Raw genomic sequence first — 26842 nt, forward strand, 5'->3', positions numbered from 1 at the left:
GTGCAGTGTGCAGTGTTCACTTGTGTGCTGTGGAGTGCTGTGTCACAATGACAATGGGAGTTGGAGTTTCCCAATGGGCTTTCACTTTCTTCACTTTTTCATCCTTCGGATTCGCCCTGATCGCAAACCACAATACCGTAGAACCAATCAGGATCACTGATTTTTCAGAGATGTGACACAGTCAAAATGTATGGTGGTGAGAAGTTAAATAAGTGAAAAAAGTAGTTCTTCATATGCCTATGGCGTAGCTCCAGATGGAAGTTGCTGTGGCCAGCAAAAGGTGGTAGTCTGGTATACAGAGAATAATTTCTGTGTCTTTGAATGCAAAGAAAACCAAAGAGAATTGCGGCCTTCAGGAGGCACACCTACAAGAGGAAAAAAGTTAGCCCCTCTCTAATCCTCCTGCTGCAGCAACAGAGCTAAAACATTATCTAGGACAGCCTCCAACCGGGTCCTCAGCTCTTTGCCTTGCTGTCCTCTTGGTACAGGTGTGTCAAAGCAAGGACCAAGCAACTCCACAAAGGGCCATAACCACATTTCACACGCACATGCACAGAATGACCATTCATTGGTATCCCTCAATCCAATGATCTCTTTCCATCCATCTGGTGTTCTGCAATAGACTAATTGATACAGCACAATGTAAAATAGTTGTGTTTGCAGAGTGGGCCACCGCTACTGTAATATCTAAATTGAGCAAGACAATCGATGCAATAACTCTTGGATACCAATGAGTATGACATGAGTACCAATACATGAGTATGTCCTCTGTGTATATATTCACACACACACACACACACACACACACACACACACACACACACACACACACACACACACACACACACACACACACACACACACACACACACACACACACACACACACACACACACCGTATGCACTCCCTGCTCTGTTCATGGTTTTTTTTGGCACTACTAATTGTATATTCTGCTCACCAAAACTGTTTTGTGAATTAAATGTGTGCTCTGAAGTGTGTTGCTTTCAATCTCATTGAACATGTGCATAGTGACAAACACCATTCTATTCTATTCCAATCTATTCTATTCTATTCTATTCTATTCTATTCTACACATCAGCTCACCACTCAATCCTCCTTTATTCATAGATTGAATGAGCACATCAATAAAATTGGCAAACAGTTATTTCCATTGTAAAGTTGTATAAAAAGAATTATTTAGGCAGACTCGTGTGTGCACTTACTTTTATGGTTGAAAAGATGGGAGCATGGGACGTGGTTTGAGATGGAAACATTTCATCATGGTATAATGACTCAATTATTGAATTGAAATCTGCCTGAGTGTATATTAAAGCGCCTGTATACGTACGTATGTGTACGTTGGTGTTCCAATAAGAATGTCTTCTCTGCCACACTTGTGTGTGTATGTACTCTCTCAATGTGTGGTCCGTCCGAACATTGCAATGTTATGCTTGATTGTTATTTACATTAAGAGTGGCGACAGGGTGGGAATGAGGGAGTGAATGTAGTGTATGTGGGTAGTAAGTGTTGTCTTTTCAGTGACAGTGTTCGTATTGTAATGGACTCTACCGGGGGCCTATTCGAAAACAAGATATGTTATCTAAGACCAATACATTTAATTAATGCCAGATTAAATTGAAATAGGGGAAATATTCCAATATAAATGATCAATTTATTAACAGTCTTAAACATGTATGCAGGTCTAAATCATGTCTTTTCATCCAAATCTTAAATCCGAGCACAGCAATGAATTCCCCATATATGAAAACCTATAGCTGGCATAATATATTTAAGAGATGACCTTGTTTAATCACAGACATGTACTGTATATCTCTGGTGATGGCGGCCATATTGGATTCCTTCATTTTGAGGTACTATGGGATTTTTTGAGCCTGGTATACAGCAGATTTAAGTTAAGCATCTTTCAAAACTCATGGAAATGCTGTAAACCAAACATGAACACTAAAAAGACACTTTATCCTGCAAGCAAAAATATGGACACAGAAGTGTAGCATTTTTGGGTCAAAAAACAGTGCTTTTTTGGTGGTGTCATCCCATGTTCTACTGCCAGTAACTAAAGAATGGAAATAGGTAGACACAAACTTCTTTTTTCAGGTGAAAGTAGACAGTTCAGTGCAGTTTTTGGCAGTATCAGTGTTCACAAAGACATCAGATATTATTTTCTGTGGATCTTGAAAGTTTGATCATAATGCTAAAAATCGTTGACAATATGAGACTCCCTGTTTTAAAAAAGCTGCCAGTCAATTATATAAGCATTTTCTTCAAATCTGACCTTAAATCTGATGACAGAATGGGGTTCCCCACATATGAAAACTTAAAAATAAGTCTTATTTTCATATTCATACCTTGTTTAGTCAAAAAGAAAAGGGATTGCGAGATTTTAACCTGGTGTCGGCGGCCATATTGGATTTTGCCCGTTTGAGGCATTTCCGTACATTTTTGCGCCCGGTATACAGCAGATTTGGATTCAGCACCCTTGAATACCCCTAAATCAGTTGTATACCAAAAATTAACATGATTTGCCTTCAGGACCTTAAATAAGCACATTTTCTGAAATTCTGCCTAGACTACTACGCACCTGCCCAACTACAGAGGTGTGCAAAAGCGTCTTTATTGAACTGAAAACCAGCGCCCCCCATTGGTTTCTTCCTGTTTCCAGAGTTAGGTTTCATGAAGGGGAGCCTAGGCTAGGCTACTTCTAGTTCTTGGGGACCAGGTTTCAACAGAAGAGAAAAAATTGACGGGTGATTTTTTTTAACAGGCGCCTGCTGAAATATACGCAGCCTCTAACATCAAAGGTTTAAGCAAAATGGTAAAAATAATAGAACAAAATAAAATGAAAATGAATACATAAATAGGCCTACAATAAAATAGGCTAAGTCAAGTGTATTATTGTTATCAATGTTATTCTAAAAAAGACAGGTTAACACAATTACAAGTCATGTGTTAGGTCAAGATGAGATATCACATAAAGGAAATCAGGTAGACCTAGTAGCCTAATCAAGGGTCCCAATGTTTGATCAAAAACATCCTCTTACTTTTTAAGTGGTAAGTGTGGTGTTCCAGTTGCATGGTGTCATTCATTATTGTTTCAAACAGATTTCACGAGTTTGTCCTTGAGTGCTTGGTACAATATGCATGATGTTAGCTGGCCTCGGTCCTAGGAAGCTTTAAACGGAGCTCATGCAGGATGAGATCCACTTCCTTGGCTGGGCCCTGTGTAGTATAGAGGAAGAGTAGGTGTTCCAGTGAAATGGAGGAGTATGGGACCAAAAGCTAAAGCTACCCGAACTGATGTACGTAAAGCGCAGGTAAAGTCAGAAATAACGTTTACATGCAAAGCATTCCTGACAACAATATCTCAAATGGCTCAAAGCCAATACATCAATCTGAGCTTCATCAATTCACTTTTAGGACACAGAGAGAGAAAGAGATAGTAATCAACCATTTATGATCAACTGAAATGTGTTGTTTAGGCCTACAGTGATTTTCCCTGTGTCTTCATTGACGACCTATTCTGTATGTTCCAGAATCTCCTTTTGTTGCCGGGTTTATGCAAATCATCACATTGGCTGCAATGAAGTCCAGTCTCCCCTTCTCAAATGATAATACATATATAATAGATATGTACATGATAATACATAGGCTATAATAATACATCCACCATCACAAATCTATTAGTTACTAGTGACAACTTTATTAATCAGTGTATCACCAATGTTTTTACAATTGGTCTTGGTGTTTCAAAAGAGCATGCAATTCCTCACTCATTATTCTATTTTTGATGCTGATAGTGAAAAACTTTGTTACAGTACCATGATTTTTACGAATGGCACAATGCCACACATGATCAAAGAAATCATAGACAGAACAGCAATACACTGTGTTCATAACATTTTCAATAGGTCCTAAACCAAGCAAACGGAATGTGTTATATCACGTCATGATCATTTGTGTCCATTATCATTCATGTACAGGTGTGTGGTATTTATTTTACATAATGTATGCTAATACCGACCATTTTATATATATTTAATTACTAATACCTCTGCATTACTCCATGTCAGCGAGGCTAAAAAGGCCTAATTTAAGGGTCTGTTTTCAATAGAGCCTGTCCAGAGAAAGAGGGGTCATCACCAGATGACTCGATTCACAGTCCATAGCTGATGCTGCTGTGTGACAATTCAGCCCCAGTCAGAATCAAGTGGCGGTATTTCACCGCACTGCAGGATTTCTTCTAATGCTTTGATTGTCCTGTTGACATTGTCAACGGAGACAGTACAAGTGTAGTCATTGACTTTGACCGGAGCACATACACTTCCCTGATTCAGAGATCGGAGCAAGTGCAGCCCGAGATCACACATCCAGTAGATTCCACTACCATCAGGCAAAGCATAGGTTGACTAACTTAAACTTTTCCCATATTTCCACGGACAGGGCACCAGGTCAAATTCTGGTAGGTAGCCCGGCCTGCCTTTACAGTCCTATTGCTTGCATAACTCTGGGGAAACGTTACACTGGCATAGTGACCAATGCAGTGGCATTCAGCTTTAAAAAAGAAGTGTAGTTTTAACAGGGATATCTTGACTTTGTAGCATTTTCACTATAGAGAGGAACGTTGTAACCATATTTGTTACAAATATATTGTTGGAACAAAAGGGTCAGCTGTCCCAGGCCCAGGGAGAGATGGTGATGGTGCCCAGAATTGAGTCGTCATTACATTGTATGTATTGGGTGGGGTGGGGCTTTCAGGTAACTTTTTCCTGGACCCGGCCAAAGCTGTCAGTGGCACTGGTCACCAGACTTGTACGAAATTCCGAATTGAATGAATTGAAATTCAAAGTAATGGCATAATATGAACACTAGGTGATGTTCTATGTACTCTCAATGGGTGGTTAAGAACCACTGGTGTAGGGCCTAAAGCAGGGGTGGGGAACCTATGTCTCGAGGGCTGTTTGCGGATGCAGCTTCACATGAAATATGACATATTTTGTAATAGAATCTTAGAAAATATATTTGCAATACAATTAATTCAGGGTACCTAGAGAACACGTCTGTTTTAAAGGTGGCTGCCTGCAATAAAGGCCTAAAGTGCAGGGGGAAATCCTAGATTTTGTACATGGTACAGCCATCGGAGGACTTTTATGGCCCTCGGATGAATTTACTGTTCAATTATAAGGCCATAAAGGCGATTGTGCTAATTTATACTAATTATGCTAATAAAAAAAATTGCTCAACATTTACAAAGTAGCATCCGGCAGTTTCTATGTACTGGGGACCTATACTATACATTTCCATCAAAAAACTTTGGGGTACCAAACATTTCCGGGTTCACTATAGGGCCCTATGGGCTGGCAAATAGACTATAACAGGGGCAAGGAGGAAATCTATGACACACTATGGCCAAAATACTAGCCTGATAAACCAGCCTAAATGGATTGCAGTTGGCGCTGGTTTTCCAGGCTACAAAAATACTGAATCTAGGATCGAGGCCTACTCTGAAATATAAAATGACCAACACTGCCGCCTAATGGAGATGGGTCCGTGTATATTTTGGTAATTGGATTTTCCCTTTATGAAGGGAATTCAAAAAACGAAAAACGACTGGTTTGTTTGATTTTCGTTTCCAAACCCAAAACGAACAATTGAATTACGCAGCATTTTTCTTTCATTTTCATCTTTTAATTACATTTTAAAAAATGAAATTCAAAGTCAGCACAAACGGAAAAACGACCAAAAACAAGTATTATTCATATTCTCGCAGCCGGAAGTCAGACAGGTTAGGCTTAAGAGTTTCTCGTCTCCAATTGGCTACAACGTCTACAGTAAGAAGTAGTCAGTGCTCCCTTCTGATTGGCTTCCATTTGACAGCCAGAACGTCAACTCGCGCTCAAGGTGGGATGGTAGGATAAAATACTTTTATAAATGCCGTCCCGTAGCGTAGCCCAGGGGCGCCGCCAATTTTTGGCCATGTGAAAGATTCTAATTTTGCCCCCCCCGCACGCACACACACCCTACAATTTTTGTTTACAATTTAAATTTCAATCACGATATGAATAAAATCACTATTAATTATTTCATTTATCTATTCTTTTTTTCGGGGGAGGTGGGCAGGAAAGGCATCCTAAGAAAATACTGGTGTTCCTTTTCTCCCCTCAAAATGTTTAACTCCAAAATAGTAGGCTACATTAACCATGTAGGCTATTTTAACAGAAAACAAATGCACAGCAAACTGTCACAGTGCTCAGACATGAAGAACACGTGTGCACATACTCATGGAGCCATACTATATTGTTACGCATACTATTACGCATGGTTAACTACCCCATTTAACAATCATCTGAATGCTGTGAACTCTCGGAAACACGTCTTTATTACCGGAATCTAACACTTCCACAATAGATGGTAGTTGCAGTCTTGCGTGTAGTTGCCTTTTAAGTCATTCTTCTCCGTTAATTTGCTCGAGTATTCTCTCAAATTCTGCATCAGCGTTACTTCTGAATGTAGCAAAAGTTTCTTGAGGGCCCAGATCATGTGAATACAGTCAGTCACTGACAGAGATGGGGATAATACTTTTGGTTGCAAATCACTTGCACCAAAGAGCTTACAAAACGGAATTGTTAAGTGACAAGACAATTTAATGGACTTTGTTGAAAGAAACCGGGCACATGTAAAAGTGATCATTGATATTTTACTGTTCTGTGCAAGTGCATTGCACTACGTGGTCACAGGGAGGACGCAGACAGCATTATGGAATTTTCTGGAGATGTTCAAACTTGTGAGAAGGTGAAGTTTCCTTCCCTCTTCTCACTGGCTGATTTAGTCTATTTTAAAAACTCACGAATGGTTTATATGTGAACATTTTCAGTGTTCTTAAATGTCGGGACTTTGATGAGCGAAAGCGCACACGCACGCACTCGTAGGCTACGCGCACACACTCGCACACCTGTGCTCGCTATGGAACACTTTCTCCGAACATTGTCATGGCCATGGGCGGAGGCGCCGCCAATGGCAAGCATATTAGTTCTGAATGGCAAGATTACACCAGTGACTTTTGGAAGGGGAAATGTGTGGGGATTTTGTGTTATGTTTATTATTTGTGATGATCATGAATGTGAACCCGGACAATCTTTATGTTCTATGTGGTTATGTTTTGAGTAGCCTATTGTGTTTAAACAGGCAGTTTTTGTTTTGTGACTGACTGAATTAGTGAATAATTGGCTGGCCCTTGGAAATGGGTGTGTTTAAGCCGTAGTGAAGTCGTTGATGTGAGCGATTTTTATTGTGAAGTGGTAACCGGTAGGAGGTGGCTTCGCGTAAAACTGCTGCATATCATTGTAAGCAGAGAAGCGTGTTTGATGCTGCTGAAGTTAGAAGAAGTGAATGATTTCATTTTCTGTTGCCAGTGAACTGTCCTGTCCGTTTTATGATGCCAACTTGTAGTCGAGTGCAGTTATGGAAAAACACCACCCAACCCTAAAAAAATTCTAACAAAAGGTTTCTGAGCTGTTTTGTGTAGTATTAGGTGTCCTTAATAACATACTAAAAGTCTACTCAAGTCTGACTTCAGGAAAGGCCTCATTTTCAAGATGGACGCCACCGGGCCCTTCAAATTACTGTAAGATGACTGTGTGACATAAGATTACAGTGAAATGATCACGAAAAGTGTTTTTATACATGTTTTGACCATGTCATATTCTAATTACAATATTACCTTGATAGATAAGTGGTTCTAAGTACAATTGGATGGTTTTGTAGGATTTTTTTTATCAGAAACATTGGGTCATTTCACGTGAAATCAGACACTTTGGGACCCGACCGACACGGATTTCAATTATACTTGCTGTGCCTGTTTAGTAGCAAGGTAGCACCCCAGAACTGCATTTGTGTGAATCTGACACCAAACAGAAACAGACTAGCGAAGGTTTACATGTGAGGGTAGGACACTATACATTACATTCAGCCTTGATTATATCAGTCAGTGTTAGTCACAAAAAGATGTCTGTCTGTGGTGTTGTTTGAAAGCTCTTTTTGGCTCTACAAATTACACAAACAGCATGGAACACAACAACCCGCAGTATATGAATTATCATAAATTGAAAAATTAAAAATGTAATATCAAAAAAACGTATATTTTAAAATGGCCAGTTCCTCGTCTAAACATAGCCTGCAATGTCATGAACAACACCTGAAATGCTGGTGTTTATTCATTTCAGAGACAATGGGACTAAAAAATATGGCATCATATAAATCACCTAGTAATAATATGGTGATACCATAGTAATATCACATGACAGCATGTCTATTGGAATATGTGAAGGATGGAGATGGTCCATGAGGATGCAGGAAGTTCAGTTTCACCTCTCCAGTGCTCGGCATACATTCCTCAACACATGCTAGCACTAGTTGCCATCATATACAGCTTCAACATACCCTTTGATGCTTGAACATTTTTAAAAAATCCTTTACTGAGCTTATTCTTTCAACCCTGCCTTCTCTGAATGCTTAAAATGGTCTAGCTTCCACTGTGTCCATTGACAATGGGCAGAAGCCAAGTAGTTTTTGAGTAGGCCTACCTGGTATAGGGACCGACATGGGTGCAGGGCCCACCGGGAAAATGCCCGTTATGCCAGATGGCATGTCCAGCCCTGTCCCTGACACTACTCTATTACTACTTCATTACAACTCATTTCAACCTTTATGTCCCATTATCTCTGAAATGAATAAAGAACCAAACACCCCATTTTCAGGTGTTGTTTATGACCTTACAGGCTATGTTTAGACAAGAAACCAGCCATTTTAAAAAATGTCTTTTTTTATATTCAATTTTTAACTTTTCAATGCATCATAATTCATATTCTGAAGGTTGTTGTATTCCATGCTGTTCGAGTAATTTGTAGAGCCAGAAAAGAGCTTTTAAACAACACCTCAGACATCTTTTTGTGACTTACACTGACTGATATAATCAAGGCTGAATGCATATGTGTCCTACTCTCACATGTAAACCTTTGCTAGTCTGTTTCTTCCTTAATATTGATGTCAGATTCACAAAAATGCAGTTCTGGGGTGCTACCTTGCTACTAAACAGGCACAGCAAGTATGATTGAAATCCGTGTCGGTCGGGTCCCAAAGTGTCTGATTTCACACGAAATGACCCCATTTCAACTGCAGGGTCTTAAAATAAGAGTGTGTATGACAAAACACCCTACTCCGAAACAGTATTTGAAACAAAAGCTTTCTATTAGCTGTTTTGTGTACTATAGGGTGCCCTTAATAGCATAGTAAAAGTCTACCAAAATCTGAATATTACAAAGGTGTAATTTTGAAGATGGCGTCTAAAATGGGCATGAAGCTCTTAAATTAGTTAATTGACTTGGCCACAGATTCCATGTGTTTCCTGTAGACCCTTAATGCACGCCGTTCCACCAGTGCAACGCTGGAATAGTTACTGAAAACTTCACATCCATAGTACTGCTCCACTATGACAGTGCAAATGGCCTTTAGTAATACATTATGACTTGGGGCATTGCCATTCTGGTAACAGGTAATTCAACATCACACATTTTTGGTGTTGGCAAATAGACAGCTTTTCACAAAGTTGTCGATGGGAACTCTACCCTCAAGTCATGTGCCAATTTGTTTTTGATGACAAATCAAGACAGCACCACAATACAGGACCACATGGGTGCCGCTAGGGGGGGAAAGATGTTACAAATTCTAAGGGCCCAAGCACTGACAAGGGCCCTTAAGAGTGCCCAAAAGCACTAACAGGGGCCCTTAAGGGGCCCAAAGTTCGAATCTTTCATAGGTCCCAAAATTTCTGGTGGCGCCCCTGCAGGACCATGGGTCCAAGGCAATGGCAGTGCGGTTTGGTGGTAAGAGTACGGATTCACTTGCTTCTCTGCGTTACCACATCTTCAGCAGGAAGCTTGTTACCACTAAATCTGTTCTTACCCCAGAACGACTGCCCCCGACTGAATGTTCCACCAAATTCCTCTCACTCAGAACTTACTTTCAGGTCCAGTGAACTAGGGAACTTGTGGACAACCACTTCCTGTCAGCTATGACCAGCAAGCCTGCTGCCCCTAATAGTCTCATGAAGATGATCCACTGTAACCGCACAAACCCAACGGTGCAGTTATAAGGCATATGGACTACTGCTTGTGGATCATGTCAAGTTGGCAATTGCAATAAGCCTCAGTGGGAGGAAGAATGTGATGGCTAGCGCATCTTTTCAAGGTCATTGAAACAAAAAAGAAATAATAGGAAAGAGCTGCAGAATATACATCAAAATGTTTCTGTTCAACATTCAGGTCACAATGTAAATATGTTTTTTTTTTTTAAACAAATGTCCAAAAAAAGAAAAATAAGAAAAAACATTAAACAAACAAAAATAAAAAAAAATGGAACAAACAACAACAGAAGAACACACACACACAAGGGTTTGAGCGTACACATGGTGGCCCTGTTTTGACCAATTGTACAGTACCACACAGTCCTAATTAATTTGTTTTATATTAAATTGTACTCCTAATTGCATACTTATCAAGCAAATGTACTAACTACAATATTACATGGTCAAAACATGTTTGAAACACCACTATTCTTTGTCATTTCAAGTTAATTCTCATGCCGCAGTCCTTTTAAGGGCCTGGCGGCAGCCATCTTGAAAATGAGGCCTTTCCTGAAGGTTGATTTTGGTAGACTTTGAGTATGTTTTTAAGTACATCTGATACAACTGGAAACAGCTGAGAAACCTTTTGTTAGAATTTTTTTGGGGTCAACTCATATCTGCACTTGACTATTGTAGGGGCCTACATTTATTTTCTGATGTCTTTGGGGAAGGTAAATTAAAGGCCTAAATATTTTTGATATACTTCCGACTTCGTGCCTGCTCCTCTCCATTCCGCTCGTTACGCACGTCCTTGACAAGAGGTTGCAAGCGCTTCCCCACAAAACTAGTTGTGATTATGATCATGATAAAAAGTGAGTGCAACACAATATCAAATGCTTTGGTGGAAGTAGGCTACACCTCGCCGTACCTCCAGTGGTGGCACACTGTCATTGAAAAGTTAGGTACCATAGTACTACAATACTATGACAACGCATGGATAGTAGCCTAATGCACTACGGTCATTGTTCTAGCAAATGTATAACGTAGTGTCTTAACGGGTTAATAAAACCCAACTTCTTTCGGTTAACTGAAAAGTGAAGTCTTTTCTTCTGCAATGTATAAAAATCTCAGATCCCAAAGCGAAACTTATCCACATAGGAGTGTCATGGAAGACAGCTTCACTAGGCCTAGGCCTATATGAGACGAGTCCACAAAACATCAAACATAGCCTAGTGTTCGCTGCCCGTTGTCAATTGGTGCAGGGAGTAGGCCTACCAAACTACATTAACAACTGCGCCTACATTTATTCACCTCTGCTGGGTCATTATTTTAGCGAGCGCGAGGACAGGATTCAGTGACCGAGTGAATTAAAATGGTCTGAAGCCTGCCTACTTCGTTGACATAATCGCTCAAGTTTTCATAGGCATAGACTTTCATAGTTTGAACTCTGCCACTTTTGCAATTACGCTGTTGTTTACGATGTTTTCTTCTCACTCACTGCACTTGCTAAAAGTGCTAAAGCCAACCAGGCATCTTCTGGTACGGCTTTTACTGTAAAACTCTGTCAGTCGTGCGCGCTGTCAAATGAAATCCAATCAGAAGGGAGCCGTTGTAGCCAGGCGACTTCCGGCTGCTAGAATATGAATAATGCTTGGTTTTGGTCCGTTTTTCCGTTTGAGTTGACTTTGAATTTCATTTTTTAAAGTGTGATTAAAAAATGAAAATGAAAGAAAAATGTGGCGTAATTCAATTTTTGGTTTTGGGTTTGGAAACAAAAATCAAACAAACCAGTCGTTTTTCGTTTTTTGAATTCCCTTCATAAAGGGAAAATCCAATTACCAAAATATACACGGACCGGAGATAAAGGCAATTTGGACAGGGAACAGAAAACGAGCGCCTGAAAATTGCAGGCCACTTTGCCTGGCAACTTCGCCAACTACAGTGGATAATCCGCAAGTTCCATAGTAGATAAATACAGAGACTGACACTGCTTTGGTGGATATAGGCATATTACACAAAGTCACACATATTTTGTTCGGGAATTCAATTTTAAGTCATTGGAAATGTTATCAGTGTGCTGTTGGCACAAACTCATTCCAAAATCCAGCTCTAGCCTCCAGTTTGGTTGCAGTGTTTTCTCATGATGTTGACAGGCTGTATGTCGGACAGTGTTAGAGGATATCAAAACATCTAAATCGTTTCTCTAATATTTGAGGTCAACGGTGTAAAATGTATTTTTTTCCTCAATTCTAACCTACCTAGAATATTTTCCTACCATGGCATGGTTGTTTGTGGCAAACACTGACAGCAGTACGCCATGACGTAACAGGAATTTATCCTGCCGCCCGCAAGTGTCTGCTGTTTCTACCTGTCTGGCGAATGGTAGGGTCAATGGATGAGCCAAAGTTCATGTAGAGGTTAACTTCAATTTAGAAGGGAACGATCTAGCCAAACCCAAGAGAACATCGCGCAGAATTTCAGATCGGTAAGTGTCTATCAAAGTTTTGCAAATTTAGATATTGATTGATTGATTGATTGCACATTGCCCTCGAGGCAAGATGCTAACTGGTCTTGGTGAATTACCGAAATATGCTACGCGTCGCGCTACCAAAGGATTGAAGACGGAAATCTCTTTCATGAGTTAGCCATAAATGATAAGTGTGTGGTGAAAACCTAGTACTTGCATCGTAAATGAAAACATGGTGTTTGCATCGTAAAGCACTGCTTTGCAACGCATCTAGCGTGAATTAACTAACAACTTATTTCATGGGAATCAATGAATTGTTTGTAGGGCGCTTCATGCACCATGGTGCTAAACCAGTGCTAGAACTGTGAAAATGGGCTTATGTTATCACGACCGCACCAACATTTGATCCATACTGTGGCACCGATGATTTTCCAAAGTTGTGTGTGCACCACAGTTTATCATATGGTCCATGTGCCCTGCCAACAGTCTATCCCTCAGATCTACAGATGGGGATGTTCGAACAGCTGCTGGTGAGGAGGCTTCAGAAGCAACAGCACAGGATCCAGTTCTGTGATATCGTCATCCAGGCCCAAGGTAATTATATATTATACATTATTCACTGTGGAAACTCCCATGGTCATTGTGGCACTTCACACCCGACATCAAAGTGCACAACTGCGAAATTGCATGTATGCCTCTCACCTGACCTGTGCCAATGGCGCCTGAAGGGAGCAGTGCATCAGGACAGGGCCCAGAATTGGGTTCTCTTCTCATTGCATGGGCGGTGCTTTCAGATAACGGGTCCTGGCCAAAGCTGTCAGCGGCTCTGAGCTCAGCTCAGTCAGGAGGAGGTTATTCACTCTGGTTGCCCAGCTGGTTGTGATGGGAAACCTGGACTCAGAAAATCACATGTCCATTTCCTCCCATCACCAAATACGGAACATACCACACAGATTAAAAAAAAAATAATAATAATTTTTGGGTGGTCTATGTGAAAAAAGTGTGTGCTTCACATGTGTTGCTAAGCGCAGGTTGTGTTGTGGAACAAACATTGACATAGAGATACATGTACCTAAGCATTTACAGAGAGTGAATAAAGGAGAGTGAACATGCTCAATACTGACTAGCATGTATACAGTGGGCCTTTCTCAAAACCTAGGACAGTGTCCTTCCAAGTGTATCAGTCTAATTAGGCACACCCAGTGATTGGATACTCTTTGGTGAACTCTACAGAAAATTCAATCACTGGGTGTGACTAATAAAGAGTATCCAATCACTGGGTGTGACTAGTTAGGCTGATACACTTGGAAGGTCACTGTCCTAGGTTTTGAGAAGGGCCCAACGTCCACACTGTCCTGATCACATATCACTTATCCTCTAAGATAGTGGTTCTTAACTGGGGGTTCTTAACAACTTCTGCTTGTGAACTTTATAATGAGGCCAAATCAAAGCCAAATTAAAACACGTTTTGGTCCCTATGTAAAGTAATAGGGTATTGATTAATGTCTCAAGCAAGAATCATTGTAATTAATCACTTAGTTAATTTTTTGTGTGTGTATACACACGCATAGAAGTTTGGGTTGGGGGTGCGCAAGTGGTCTTGGCTACGGGTAAGGGTGTGCTTAAGAAAAAAAGGTTAAGAACCACCGCCTTTCACCCGAATTGATTAGCCTGCTCTGGTTAAACGCTCTGCAATTTAAGATGCAGATTGTTTTCTTTTTCTGCACAAATAATAGATCTGTTTTATTGTCTTGAAAGAACAAGTTTATACCTATATGTTTAGCTGCTAAGTATTTTTACCACACAATGGTAGCCTAAGGTAGTTGAAGGAGAGGATTGTGCACATCCCAGGGAAAGATGCAGGACGAAGGCCAACTGTAGAAGTCTGCACACTTAGAATCCTTTTTCTTGGCCTAAGGTAGCTGGTCTTTGACAGTTATTTGTAGAAATCCACTTATAGACCCCCGGTGCTCCCCGGACTACACCACTACATTGAACACATGTATCGTAACAACACAAGTCATATTTGTAGTGGTCCGTTCTACTTTCGAAACATAGTAACAATACAAGTTGTGGAGCTACTTATAGTACTCCGTTCTGTCTCCCACACCCAGATGTCTCCGTGCCCGTCCACAGCAGTGTGCTGTCGGCCTTCAGCCCGCGCCTCTGCGAGTTCCTGTCCGGCCTGCCAGCCCTCCCCGGGGGCAAGAGCCGGGTGATCGAGCTGGAGGGGGTGGAGGGGTGCACCATGCTGCGGCTGGTCAGGTGGCTTTACACAGGCACCGCGGAGGGGGAGGGCGCGGGCATGGGCGTGGGCATGGGCAAGGACCTGCTGAAGGCTGCCGAGAAGCTGGGCATCACCCTCTTCCAGGAGAGGGGAGCGAGGGAGGAGGATGAGAAGAGGGGAGGCGACGGAGAGGTGACGCTGAAGAACAACGGCATGGCATTTAAGAGAGTGATCGCCCGATGGAGTGAGGAAGAGAGGGGGATGAAGAGGAGGGTGTGTAAGGACGCCGAGACCCAGACAGACGGGGAAGGAGGGAAACACACCGTGGACACGGACACGCAGACAGACCTCGTTGATGTCACTTCCTCCCAGAGTGCTTTGTGCATGTACAACAACAGGCCCGATCTGGTCGACCTCCAGTCTGCCATCGCCCCATTGGACGCCCTCGGGCAGTTGCCCTGGGTGACCGGAGGATGTTTCCACACGGCGTCGTCGGTCAACGAACCCACGCTCCTCACCACCCTCACTGACGACGATGCCATTCCCATGGAGCTCCCCTCCACTCTGGACGAGTCCATGGTGCGCCAGCTGATCGGCGCAGTGGAGGTAGCGCCCACCCCTGATGTCGAAACGCCCCTTTACCTTCCCGCTGCTGCTGTCAGAACTGGGAAGGATGACCATCATCGAGGAGCATCGATGATGGGAGCCGCCGAGAGACTTGATGATGGGAATGCTTCCGCCATTGGTACATTCACAGTAAAAAAAATCGAGTGTCAATATTTCAGAGTAAACTTACCATATTTCCTCAAACGATAGCGATTCATAATTAATAGTTGATCGTATTAGCTATTGGTAATAATTATTAACAAAATAATTGTTGGACTAGGCTACAAATAGGGGTCAGGCCACAATTCGAAGAAGTCTTTTGATATAGAAAGAAAACTTTAATCAGTCTTTTCTTTTATTTATTGAAAAATGTCTTAGACCAGGTCAGTAAAAGAGGCAGGCTATGATTAGAGTCTAGGCTATACGTAGAATACGGAGTTATAGTTTGTAAATTCAAATAGAGTTGTTATAACACTGTGGAGAGTCACATTACTGTAGTAGCCAATTGTAGTCAAAAGTCAGTGTTAGATTCATTAGATTAGAGTCCTTTCAACTCTACACTCTTTACACAATTTTGAGTAGAATTATATGTTACACTGGCCTAATAGTGAAATTAACATGACTTGAGTAGGATCAAATGTTATCTGAAAGTGAGTTCATCTGTGTTGAACTAAAACTGCATTTTTTTTACTGTGTTGTAAGAAGGCCGCTCAGAGCTGGTGGAGGGCTTCGAGCAGTTCGAGGGCAACATCCCAGAATTCATCAGCTACTTCCTGGACTCCGCGGGTCCCGGGAGGAGGAGCGGGCGACGGATGCGGATGCGGAGAGCCAGAGGAGGAGGAGGAGGAGGAGGTGGAGAAAGAGGAGAGAAGAGAGCCAGGCGGCCCCGGGGACCCAGAGGAGCTGGAGGGACGTTGGCGGAGAAAGTGGCCGCGGAGGAGAAGCAGACGGTGGGGAAGGTGGAGCGGCGCTTCCCCCTGAGGGAGGGCCGCTCGGTGCACGTCATGTGGAGGGGGGTTGGAGGGGGCCGCGTGGGCACCTGGCTCCACCTGCCCCCCAGGAAGAGGTGCAGGGCCAGGGCCTACGCCAGGCAGAACAGCGCCCAGAGCCAGGGGAAGGCAGACAACTGTCAGGTGAGCAGATCATTCACTGTATGTGGGTCAATGACGTTTACATAGTAGGAGCACATGTCTGGGTGGTGCAACCATAGCTAATGCCACTATTGTATGGATTAACCCATTTTAGCCCAAGCCCTTTTTGGGAACAGTTGCCCTCTCCCTATTAAAACCTAAATATCTCAGCCTCCGAAGCACATGAAAACATGAAATGAGTTGCTTTTAAAAGCTAGAACCTTCATTTTGTACTATAATATGTTCATTTCTCTCCAACATACCCATATTTTTAATAAAAAATATTTTTTCGTTTTTAGTGGATTATCTAAGAAGCATATTTCGTGTCGAGTCGGCTTTATTGTAAATTTCTTTACATGTCCTGGTCATACTTCATCGCAATACATTAATTACCAATTACTAATTACTTTATGGGCATTGGCTGTGTGGTTGTACCACTTGACGTCTGAAACGTCATTGACTCATTGGGTTGGGGATTGGGATTGGGTAGCCTTAATACTAATTCTTCAACAACTTGCTAATTTAGTGTGTGGGTTTTTTTGTGTTTTGGTTTGCGTGTGTGTGTGTGTGTGTGTATGTGTGTGTGTGTGTGTGTGTGTGTGTGTGCGTGCGTGCGTGCGTACAGTACTGTATGTTAGGATGATGTCCCATCATTCTGTGACAATCACCAACATAAAAATTTAAGTGTCTGTGTATATTTGTGTTTATTACTGACTGTTAAAATTTTTTTTTATGTTTGTTTCTGAAATGCTACACTTAAAGTGTCTTTTTTGTGCACGTACTGTGCATTTTTTTTGCCACAGGAGAAAACTCCCGCCATTCGAAAGGCACGAGGGCGTCCGCCACGGATACAGTCTCTCCCTGTGCACGCTCATTCGAGCCTCCACGAAACGGACGCCGTGTACGAAGTCCTGGCTCATGGGCCCCTAACCCCAACCATGCTGCCCACCCTGCCCCTCCCGCCGGCCCAGTCCAGGTATTACCTGGACCAGCTTCTGTTGGACCTGAACCAGCCAAGCGGTGCCGGAGGAGAACAGCTGGAGGACACACGCTGCTCACACACTCCCATGCCTACAGACACTACAAGTCCCAGCATGCCTTGCTCCGTTGGGAAGGCAGAGGATGTTTGCCCTGTGGAGGAAGGGGAAAGGGGCAATCGAGCTAAGGTGCATGGCGAAGCGGAGGTGGTGGACAGCTTAAAGTGCCTGCTGATGACCCTGGACGAGTCGCTGGACGTCAAGTCGTCGTTCACCGGCGTCAAAGATCCACAAGAGGGCCCTCCACACTCCACTGAGTCTTTTGAGAACCTTCCCCAACAGGGTGGATCCGAACCCCCTTTGTCTAAGGCCCGAAGGGGATCGCGGATCCCCAAAGCTTCCCGGCTCTACAGACGTTCAAAGGGGAAGCGCCCCGTCTTCCGTTCCGGGTGCAAGCCGTTCACGTGGAAGAGCGAAGTCAAGGGCAAGGACAAAGACAAGAAGAAAGCGCCATCGCCGAAAGAACAACAGGAGAGCGTCCTGAAGGAGGAGATGTTTGAGGAACGGAGGATGACCAGAAACCAAGCGAAACGGATAAGTGAAACCCCGTCCGCTGACCCCGCACCTGCTCCTGGAGAGAAAGGGCAACAGAACGATGCTTCAGAGAACTTACCAGAACTTCCTGAACAACAACAACAACAACAACAGGGGGAGGAAGAGAAACAGGAGAAGGAACAGGAGAAGGTTGCTCTCTGCAAAACACTTCCGCGCGCCTCGGGGAAGAACATGTCGTCGTTACTGCGGCACTGCGGAGAGAAAGAGCAACAGGACGATGCTTCAGAGAACTTAATAGAACATCCTGAACGACAACAACAACAACAGCAGGAGGAAGAAGAGAAGCAGGAGAGGGAACAGGAGAAGGTTGCTCTCTGCAAGACTCAGCCGCGCGCCTCGGGGAAGAACATGTCGTTACTGCGGCAGAAGTTACTGGGGAAGAAGAGAAAGGGGGAAGAGGCGGCGGCGGCGGAGGAGAGTCCGAGTCGGAGCGCCGCAGAGGCACCTCCGAGCCCGAGCCCAAGCCCGAGGAAACGGCCCAGGCGGTTGGTGGCTCTCCAGAGCCCGTCGGCGATCGCAACACAGGGAAGAGAGTGACCCAAGACAGCAGGTACAGCTGGAGCCAGGGCCGGATTAAGATGACCTGGGGCCCCTAGGCTACAAGTTGCTGTGGGGCCCCCGCATGGCAAATTTCAAGACAGATATACATAGATAGTGTCATAATTACAAGGTAGGAATTATTATGATAACATGTCTACTAACTGTATTCAACACTACAGATTCGGTTTCCAGCATTGTATCTTGTCACAATTCTGCCATTTTTCACTTTTGGCCAATCAGGGGGACACCTGGCAGATGGGGGCCCCTAGGCTGCAGCCATGTCTGTCCTGTGCACTAATCCGGGCTTGGCTGGAGCGACCTGAAACTCACTGTCTGACAGCGCACAGTTAGATTGTGCCGTCGAGTGAAATAATTGAGTTTGAACTTTTTCCTGTTTTTCCAGCCATTTTCTCAGTCTGGCGATGTTGCTCCGCGTTCCAAGCTAGCATGATATCAGCTGGACTCATTTGGTTCAATGATAACGTAGGTTTGAGGTACCGTTCACGTGGCATTGCCCGAATCAGAGACCGACTGTCAGACCTGGAGAAAAGTTTGATTACTCAATTATTTCACTCCAGGGGAGGTGGGACATGAGCAAATGTCCAGGAATTGTGGATTGTCACTTTAATACCAACCAATGGGGATAGCTGGACAATCAGCACTGTTTGACGTAGAAATGACGTTGTGCAGCACACAGAAGAGAGAAAGCCTTAAGGAGACGCACCACCAGACTCTACAGGTGGGTCAGTAAAGTTTGTCAGGTATCTTAACAAGTTTACTGTTTCTTTTTTTATCATTGTTTTTACCTGTCGGTAAGTTCAGTATCAGTTCAAGTCTGTTGCTGTCTTCTTGTTTGTTTGTTTTTTACAGCATAATATTCAGTGTTCTGTTAAAATAAGTAAGTTCCGTTTGAGAGTGGTCCGTATACCTTGAAATCCTGCTGTTTCATTTGCGAAACACCGTAGCATTTCAAGTCTATGTACTTCTCTCTCCCGGAAACTTGAATCAGACTTTGTTGACACAATATGTGCGCAATTTTATGTATGTTTTTCATTTTAACTGTTAAAATAATTAAAAAACAATTCTTTTCATACACAGTTGTGTGTGTGCGTGTGTGTGTTTATGCTTGTGTGTGTATGCATATATAGGCCAGGGATGGGCAACTTTCATGATAAGGAGGGCCGCGTTTTTTTATCGCCACCATTGGAGGGCCACATGACCCCGGATCTGACTGCAATTCACAGAGTTTGAGGTGCAGTTGGTTGCTCACAGACTGTCGATATTGTTCTCTATCGGTCAACAGTATAATTACAATGGATTGATTCAGTAGTGGTTTAAAAAAATCTGCTCATTATTTTTAAAGTCATATTTTATCTATGTAAGTTCAGGGATAATAGTATTCAGGCTCCATGCCTGATTTCAGGCTTGACAGAGTTTGCAAAAATAAAAACATTGATAATAATTAGCCATTAGGTTATTCTTATCTCAGAAAGTGTTACAGATTCAGGGTTTTCTTCTACTATCAGGCTTGAATAATGGTCATACACAGGCTATTAAATGTTTGAATAATGTGTCAAAATAGGCCTACGTTACGTCACTATGCAGTATCTTGTCGTTGTTAGAGCAGGGGGGAAAGTTCAGGCTCAGGATTTTTTTTCACTATCACCCCTATGTAAGGGCCACACTGAGTAAGGACCGGGCCTCCAGTTGCCATCCCTGATATAGATTATCTGATGGGTGCCTACTATGAAGTCCAGTGAGGGTTTTTTTGCTGCATGAACAGCTGGGATTTTACCAGCAGTTTCTTGTGGCAGTTTCACAAGAACAACCGCAGAATTGTGCTTTTGTTATTTTCTCCTTCTATTGCAGGGGAAAAAACATTCTGGTGTGCCTCTCTTCTGGTAAACTCTAGATTCAGCAGATGACGGCATTCTCTCTCTGTGAGTTTGTCTTTTCTGTAAAAGGAATTTGACAGCTTGCAGAATGAACATGCGTAGTTTAAAGAGGAGGAATCCTCAAGATTTCTTGAATAGTAAATGATAGTGTTGAAGACATGATGAACGCAAAAAAAAACCCCATAAAACAGACAAAGGCATGTAATAAATCAGTTAAACGTATATGACAATAACTTCGCATATACGGTAGGGTATGGCACTATTCACTAAATGTAGTTTTGCATAGATGTATAACAATTCCAGATACTTTATTTTTTTAATCAGAAATGTTCTAAATGGTTGTGGTAGTGGTCTGAATATAAGTTAATTTGAGTTAACTTTACGTAGTATTATAGTATCTAATGGCTAACACTCAACCCCATTACCTGAATAAAATGAATCTCTTGTTTGTCAAAACCAGACATTGCTGTGAGCAAATGCCTTTAATTCGCTTGCAAAGTCTCAAAAGCGAATGCTCACTCAAAGCACATTTTTTCCTGACGATGCACTTATCAATGAACTTGTTAGCCAAAACAAGTTGGAAAGTGAACATGATTAAAGCAACCACCCCTCATTAAAACCCTGCAAATAATGAGATAAAATAATGGAAATAATGAGAAGCAATTAAAATCGGTCCAATTTAGTTTAGAAAAATGTGTGAAAAACTGTTTGTATTGGATACTTGCAGATTTCAACTCTGGAAATAGATATGTTGCTTTGAAGTGCATTTTCTGCTCATCTAGTGGATTTTGGCCATTACTGCAGTGTGTGAATATAATAATATAATTTGGGGAGTTATTTTACTGACCACACAAGCATCAGCTTCACTTTATAAATCTATTTAATTGTTAAGCTATTAATGCACTATTTCCTTTATGATGTGTTATCACTCACATTATAAATCTATTTTTAAAAAGCACTGTTTTCACCAGCAGGGCCGTGTAAACATTCACTACCACTCAGGGCCACTGACAGCTTTTGATGGGCCCAGGACAAAGTAATCTGAAAGGGGCCCCCCTACCCAGTACATACAATGTAATGGGGACCTAATTATGGGCCCCCTTTCTCCCTGGGCCCGGGACAACATACCCATTTGTCCCTCCCTGTCGGCGGGCCTGCTACCACTTATTAACACACACACAGCACACAGCACACAGCACAAAGGTGAAGTTCCTGAAGTGCACATAAGTTTATTTGTTCTCATATTAATATTGTTACCTTTATGACTATTCCCCCAACACACCTAAACTTGCCACGACCCCACCCCTCAGCAAATCACCCAAAGGGGGTGTGGCCTCTCCCACACAAGGTCTGTGCTGATTGGATGAAACCCTCCAGAGTGCGTTGTGTGTGTGTGTGGTGTTGGTGGGCAAAGGAGGGGAAAGGGAGGAGGGGTCAAAGTTAATCAGTTCCAGACATCATGCCATAAATAAATATATGCAAGTTTTAATGAAGTTTTTTGTCATGTCGTCGTTGATGTTGTTAGCAGTAAAAAGACACTTGGTTTTGGATTGTGAATGCTTGGAGTTGTATTATGTGGCAGTCTTGAGGGTAGCAGTTGGGCGGTGATGGTGGCATCCATGCGTCCATAGAGTTGCTGAGTGTAGAGGTGCTTTTTGTTTTACTGCTGGATTCTGCGGATAGACTGGATCTTGGGCGTCTGACTGTGGGATCCCCAGTTTCTCCAGCACTGGTAGTCTCCGCTGTGTCTCTCGCACTCCATGATGTACTGTCTGCCTCTGTAGCCAGAGAACTCGTAGCACACAAACCTGCAAAGGGGGGAGAAGGGACACGCAGCAAGCAAGGTGAGTGCATGAGGTTTTTGATGTTGGTGGTGATGTGTGGCAGGGACATACAGACATACAAAATAGGTTGTACAGAGAGAAATAAGCTTTCCGAAGTGACCCCTGTGTATTTGTGAAACCTTTGAATGTAGTCATAATCAAGTCTATGTTGTAATATTGACATGTCCATCACCAGAATATACAGGATTCTACACAAGCATTACAAATTATATGACTTGTACATATACAGTATACATGTGCTGTACCGTAGGTCTATAAACTACGCAATAGACTTAACATGTTTTTTTTAACTGTTTTATATGCTTTTCTGACAGCTTGCAGAACATTCATGACTGTAGTTCCTGTATATCTGAATACTGAAACACCTTTTTTCTTAAAGTGAGAGTGCACTGCAGATGAGAATGTGGCTCTACTTTACTGTACTGTACTGGGGTGAATTTCTCAAAACCAAAGTTGCTAACTACATTAGCTACTTTGCTGCTTTCAATGCATTTTCCCATTGGCAACTACCGAAGTTCCTAACAGGCTAACAACTTCTCTTTTGAGAAACTCACCCCTGTACTGTACTGTATGCAGGGATGTAAATTACCACCAGCCAACCGGCCAAATGCTGGTGAAATTTCAGTTTGGCTGGTACAAAAGACCAATTGACTAGCCACTTTGACCCATTACTAGTGAGTGTGTTTGGCTAGTGTGATTAACATCTACCAGGCATTTTGGCTGGTGGTGAAAAAACGTTAATTTAGGGCCCTGACTGTATATGTATGTGGCTGAGTGAGTATAGTGTGTTGAGAGGGGTTAAGACGTACGCGCTGCTCTGCACGTGCATGGGTCCGACCTCGGTGCTCTACTTTACTCTACTGTATGTATATGACTGAGTGAGTATGTGTGTGTTGAGAGGATGAGTTAGACTTACGCGCCGCACTGCACGTGCATGGATCCGACCTCGGTGTTGCACCAGCCCATGGCCATGAGGGAGGGGTAGTCGTCGCAGATCTCCACACTGCGGCCCAGGAAGTTCTCCTTCTCGAAGATCATCATGCGGCTGCTCTGGTGGGACTGCAGGTGTGCATGGATGAATGGAGGTACAGAGACAAAGGTGAGTTGTGGTCAATAATACACACACACAGATACACACATACTATGTACACACACTGTTCACACTGTCACATCTGTCACTGCAGGTGTGCATGGATGGAGGTACAGAGACAGAGGTGAGTTGTGATCAACATACTAACTTTCTAACTTTCTTCCCTCTCTCTCACGCCCATGCAAACATGGTGAAATGAGCTATGAGTCAGCTATGATTCACAAGCATTCTAATATTTGATCCTTAGGAAAAAATGTATGCTCAGACACTGCTCTTATTGCACAAGGAAAAGACCACCCTTTTTGGTACAAAAATTGGCACGTTATGATAAAATTGATCAAATTTGATAAAAATGTGATAAAATTATGATTATGATAACCCTACACCTGCTTATCTAATGCAAACATACAATGACTCACACACACACACACACACACACACACACACACACACTAGTAAGACACACACACACACAGTGAGAGTGAGAGCAGGCTACTCACAGCGCAGTAGATGGGTCTGAAGGACATCAGTCTCTCTATGTGGTAGGACAGGTTACCGCAGTAGGCGTCCCAGTGGGGGTACTCTCCACGCTCCAGAATGAACTGCTGGCCCTCGAAGTCGTGGTGCTCATAGCCCACCCAACTACAAGTACATACACAAGCACACACAAGACAAGACAAGTGTCAAGTGATTAGGATTTCATTTTCATCATAACAACTGAAATGTACTGCAGGATATAGCACGTTCTCATATCACACACATTTCTAATTTAGTGCACTCAAAGTCGTGGTGCTCATAGCCCACCCAACTAACACGCGCACACACCATACACAAGTCAAGACTAGACAGGCGTCAAGTGTTTAAGATTTCATTATGACAACAACTCTGCCCTACAAAGGCAAAGTGCTATAGCAATGGCAACATCAGAACTGAGAAAAGACCCTTCAAAGTATTGGTTTTAGGTCGGATTATATTGCAGTTGATGCAAATATGACAGCAATATCTCTAAAACGAGACACATTTGGATTACAAGGCTCTGTCACAAGATAAAGGTGTTACGTAGGCCATTTTCATTCTAAACTCAGTGTTGACAAAATATGTAGTTATTACAGTGTGTGTGTGTGGTAGAACTGTATGTGCACGTACAGTAACCACTTGTCTGACTACATGTGAGGATACTTCTCCTAGTGCAGCAAGGCTCAAATGTACTGCAGGATATAGGATGTTTTCATCTCACACATATTACTAATTTACGTAGTGCACTATTTTGTATACTTACAGCACAGTCATATACATTTTACCCATACCAATTCATCCAGACACACACATACACTGACACATTATCACACACACACCTAACACAAAACAACGTGTTCATTACAAATGTACACCCATGCATCATGCATCATGCTCCCATCATGCATCTCTCTCTCCAGTCCCACTCCCGCCCGTGTGCACTCACGCTCCACACTCCACGCGGACAGAGCGGATGTTGTCGAAGCCACAGTCGTGGATGTTGCAGCACTCGTTGGTGAACTCCTGACACTTGCCCTGGAAGTGCTCCTGCTCGAACACCACCATCTAACGGGAGCAAGACAGACAGCCAATTAGAAATCGAGTAGAAATCAAGGTGACCAATCAGATAATGGATCAGAAATTAAGGCAAGCTTTGACCCATACACCCCATACTGTATGTGTCTGTCATTATAGTCATTATTGGCATCGTCAAAGAGCAAGTACACTAAAGAATGATGTAGTAAATATCAACAACATTTGGTTTGATGTAAAAGGCAATGCCATAAGAAGCCTCTGAAATGTAAATTTCCACAAGTGTATAACCCCCAAAATTGCCATAAGTAAGCCCAAGCTCCCCATCTAAAGCCCATAAATAATTTATATACGCCGTACACACATGGTTATGTTGTGTGTGCACAAGACAACTCAACTCATCATAGATGGTTTTGTGTGTTTTTGTTTTACTGGGAGCCCCTCGAAAACAAGATGTCTCATCTCAAGGTGTTATCCCTCAATTAATAAAAAAAATTGGAAATTGAAGTTACCTTGAAGAAGGGAGCCATACCCATGCCGTAGTGGAACATGGGCTGCATCATAGACGAACGGGTGAATCTGTACATCTTGACCTGAGTGAAGACATTTTTAGACAAACAGTGAGGCATGGTGGTTAGACAGACAAATGAAGCAGCATAAAATTTGTGTCGGGAGAAGAGTACTGTCAGGCTGTCACTGACAGTAAAGCATGTAGTGTTATTTCAACACTTACAGACTACTCTGGGACTAAATACACTCTAGAGTAGAAGATGATAAAATTAACTCTCTAAGAGTTGAATTAACACTGCACTAATACACAAAGGCATTACAACTTTTTCAGCAGTTTTCTTTAGCATTCCTTCATTCATCCATCCATACTTGTGCATCCCTCCCCTCCCCTCACTCCACTCCCCTCTATTTTCAGTCACACCTTCAGTGTTGATCCAAAGCTATCCACGTTTCTTGACTCATAACTCTAATTGCTATGCAAACTACACAACACTTGATGAAACAATTTTTCTTTAAATGATCCCAAACTGTTGTTTGTCGTATTATATTACTCTACAGTGTTAATTCAGCCGTTAGAGAGTACTCTGGGGCCTAATACACTGTAGAAGATGTTAAATCGTCTCCCAAGTGTTGAATTAACAATATATTTACTCTGCATGTTGTAATGCTAAGTTGTTGAAGCAGGTAGAGGCTGTACAACTTCACAGGGTTACTGTGAAATGTGGATGAGATCAGTACGGAGTCATTTCATTTTGTTTGCGTAGCGATTATGTGCTTCGTCGCTTTTGGCAAATCGAGCGTGCACAGTGTTCTGCGGTGCTAAATCAACATTTAAACCCTAATAGTGTCAAATCGACTCTCTAAGTGTTAAATGAATTTACTGTGTGGTGTCTGCCAGAGACTATTATTATTCAGTTAAAGTTGCCTCAGTGAACAAAAGTGACAGATATTGTGAGAGATATAAGTGTGAAATTGCTTTTGTGAGTCAGTCATTCAGCCGGTGAATATTTGTGACTGTGTAATGTGTGTCAGAGAGAGTTTTGTGGTGAGTATTTGTGACTATCCAAAGTGTGTGAAGTGAAATGAAGTGTTTGTGCGCCTTACTGTACTGGCTGTCACAGAGAGAGAGTTTAAACATTTTTAGAATATAGTGTGGTGTTGGTGTCAGTAAATAATTTGTGACTTTGTGCGCAATGTGTGTGAGAGGGTGTGAGTTCAGTGAAGTGTTTGTGATGAATATTTGTGACTTTCCAATGC

The 26842-nt window shown here is 42.5% G+C and overlaps 3 protein-coding genes across 6 annotated transcripts; 2 read left to right on the forward strand and 1 right to left on the reverse strand.

The window, feature by feature from the left end:
- Positions 1-13102: 13102 nt before the first annotated feature.
- Positions 13103-15507, forward strand: LOC134440006 (uncharacterized). Its single transcript, XM_063189932.1, has 3 exons — positions 13103-13197; positions 14718-15454; positions 15493-15507. Exons 1-3 carry the CDS (start codon positions 13110-13112, stop codon positions 15505-15507), a joined length of 840 nt encoding a protein of 279 aa, XP_063046002.1. The 5' UTR covers positions 13103-13109.
- Positions 15450-19795, forward strand: LOC134440493 (nucleolar and coiled-body phosphoprotein 1-like). Of its 4 annotated transcripts, none has more exons than XR_010032971.1 (4): positions 15450-15575; positions 16139-16569; positions 17370-18828; positions 18939-19795. XR_010032971.1 is itself a non-coding variant. In XM_063190589.1 (4 exons), exons 1-3 carry the CDS (start codon positions 15527-15529, stop codon positions 18693-18695), a joined length of 1806 nt encoding a protein of 601 aa, XP_063046659.1. In that variant the 5' UTR covers positions 15450-15526; the 3' UTR covers positions 18696-18708; positions 18939-19795. The 4 variants fall into 4 exon arrangements, 3 of the variants coding, with proteins under 3 accessions (XP_063046659.1, XP_063046658.1, XP_063046660.1); XM_063190589.1 differs by having other exon boundaries at positions 17370-18708; XM_063190588.1 differs by having other exon boundaries at positions 17370-19795.
- Positions 19796-22253: 2458 nt separating this feature from the next.
- On the reverse strand, positions 22254-25662 carry cryba1l1 (crystallin, beta A1, like 1). Its single transcript, XM_063189631.1, has 5 exons — positions 25588-25662; positions 24990-25108; positions 24028-24169; positions 23354-23496; positions 22254-22401 (listed from the first exon to the last, which is right to left on the reverse strand). The coding sequence occupies exons 1-5, from the start codon at positions 25660-25662 to the stop codon at positions 22254-22256; spliced, it is 627 nt and encodes a 208-aa protein (XP_063045701.1).
- Positions 25663-26842: the final 1180 nt, after the last annotated feature.

This window comes from Engraulis encrasicolus, chromosome 23 (assembly GCF_034702125.1).
Source record: "Engraulis encrasicolus isolate BLACKSEA-1 chromosome 23, IST_EnEncr_1.0, whole genome shotgun sequence".
In the NCBI taxonomy this organism is placed as follows: domain Eukaryota; kingdom Metazoa; phylum Chordata; class Actinopteri; order Clupeiformes; family Engraulidae; genus Engraulis; species Engraulis encrasicolus.

Excerpts from the sequence above, each read along its gene's own strand:
- LOC134440006 (XM_063189932.1), top strand. The coding sequence starts at position 13,110 with ATGGGGATGTTCGAACAGCTGCTGGTGAGGAGGCTTCAGAAGCAACAG. Across the intron at positions 13,198-14,717 it reads TATCGTCATCCAGGCCCAAG|ATGTCTCCGTGCCCGTCCAC; the intron begins GTAATTATATAT and ends TCCCACACCCAG.
- LOC134440493 (XM_063190588.1), top strand. The coding sequence starts at position 15,527 with ATGATGGGAGCCGCCGAGAGACTTGATGATGGGAATGCTTCCGCCATT. Across the intron at positions 15,576-16,138 it reads TGGGAATGCTTCCGCCATTG|AAGGCCGCTCAGAGCTGGTG; the intron begins GTACATTCACAG and ends CTGTGTTGTAAG. Across the intron at positions 16,570-17,369 it reads GGAAGGCAGACAACTGTCAG|GAGAAAACTCCCGCCATTCG; the intron begins GTGAGCAGATCA and ends TTTTTGCCACAG.
- cryba1l1 (XM_063189631.1), bottom strand. The coding sequence starts at position 25,662 with ATGTACAGATTCACCCGTTCGTCTATGATGCAGCCCATGTTCCACTAC. Across the intron at positions 25,109-25,587 it reads GTATGGCTCCCTTCTTCAAG|ATGGTGGTGTTCGAGCAGGA; the intron begins GTAACTTCAATT and ends TGCTCCCGTTAG. Across the intron at positions 23,497-24,027 it reads TCAGACCCATCTACTGCGCT|TCCCACCAGAGCAGCCGCAT; the intron begins GTGAGTAGCCTG and ends GCACACCTGCAG.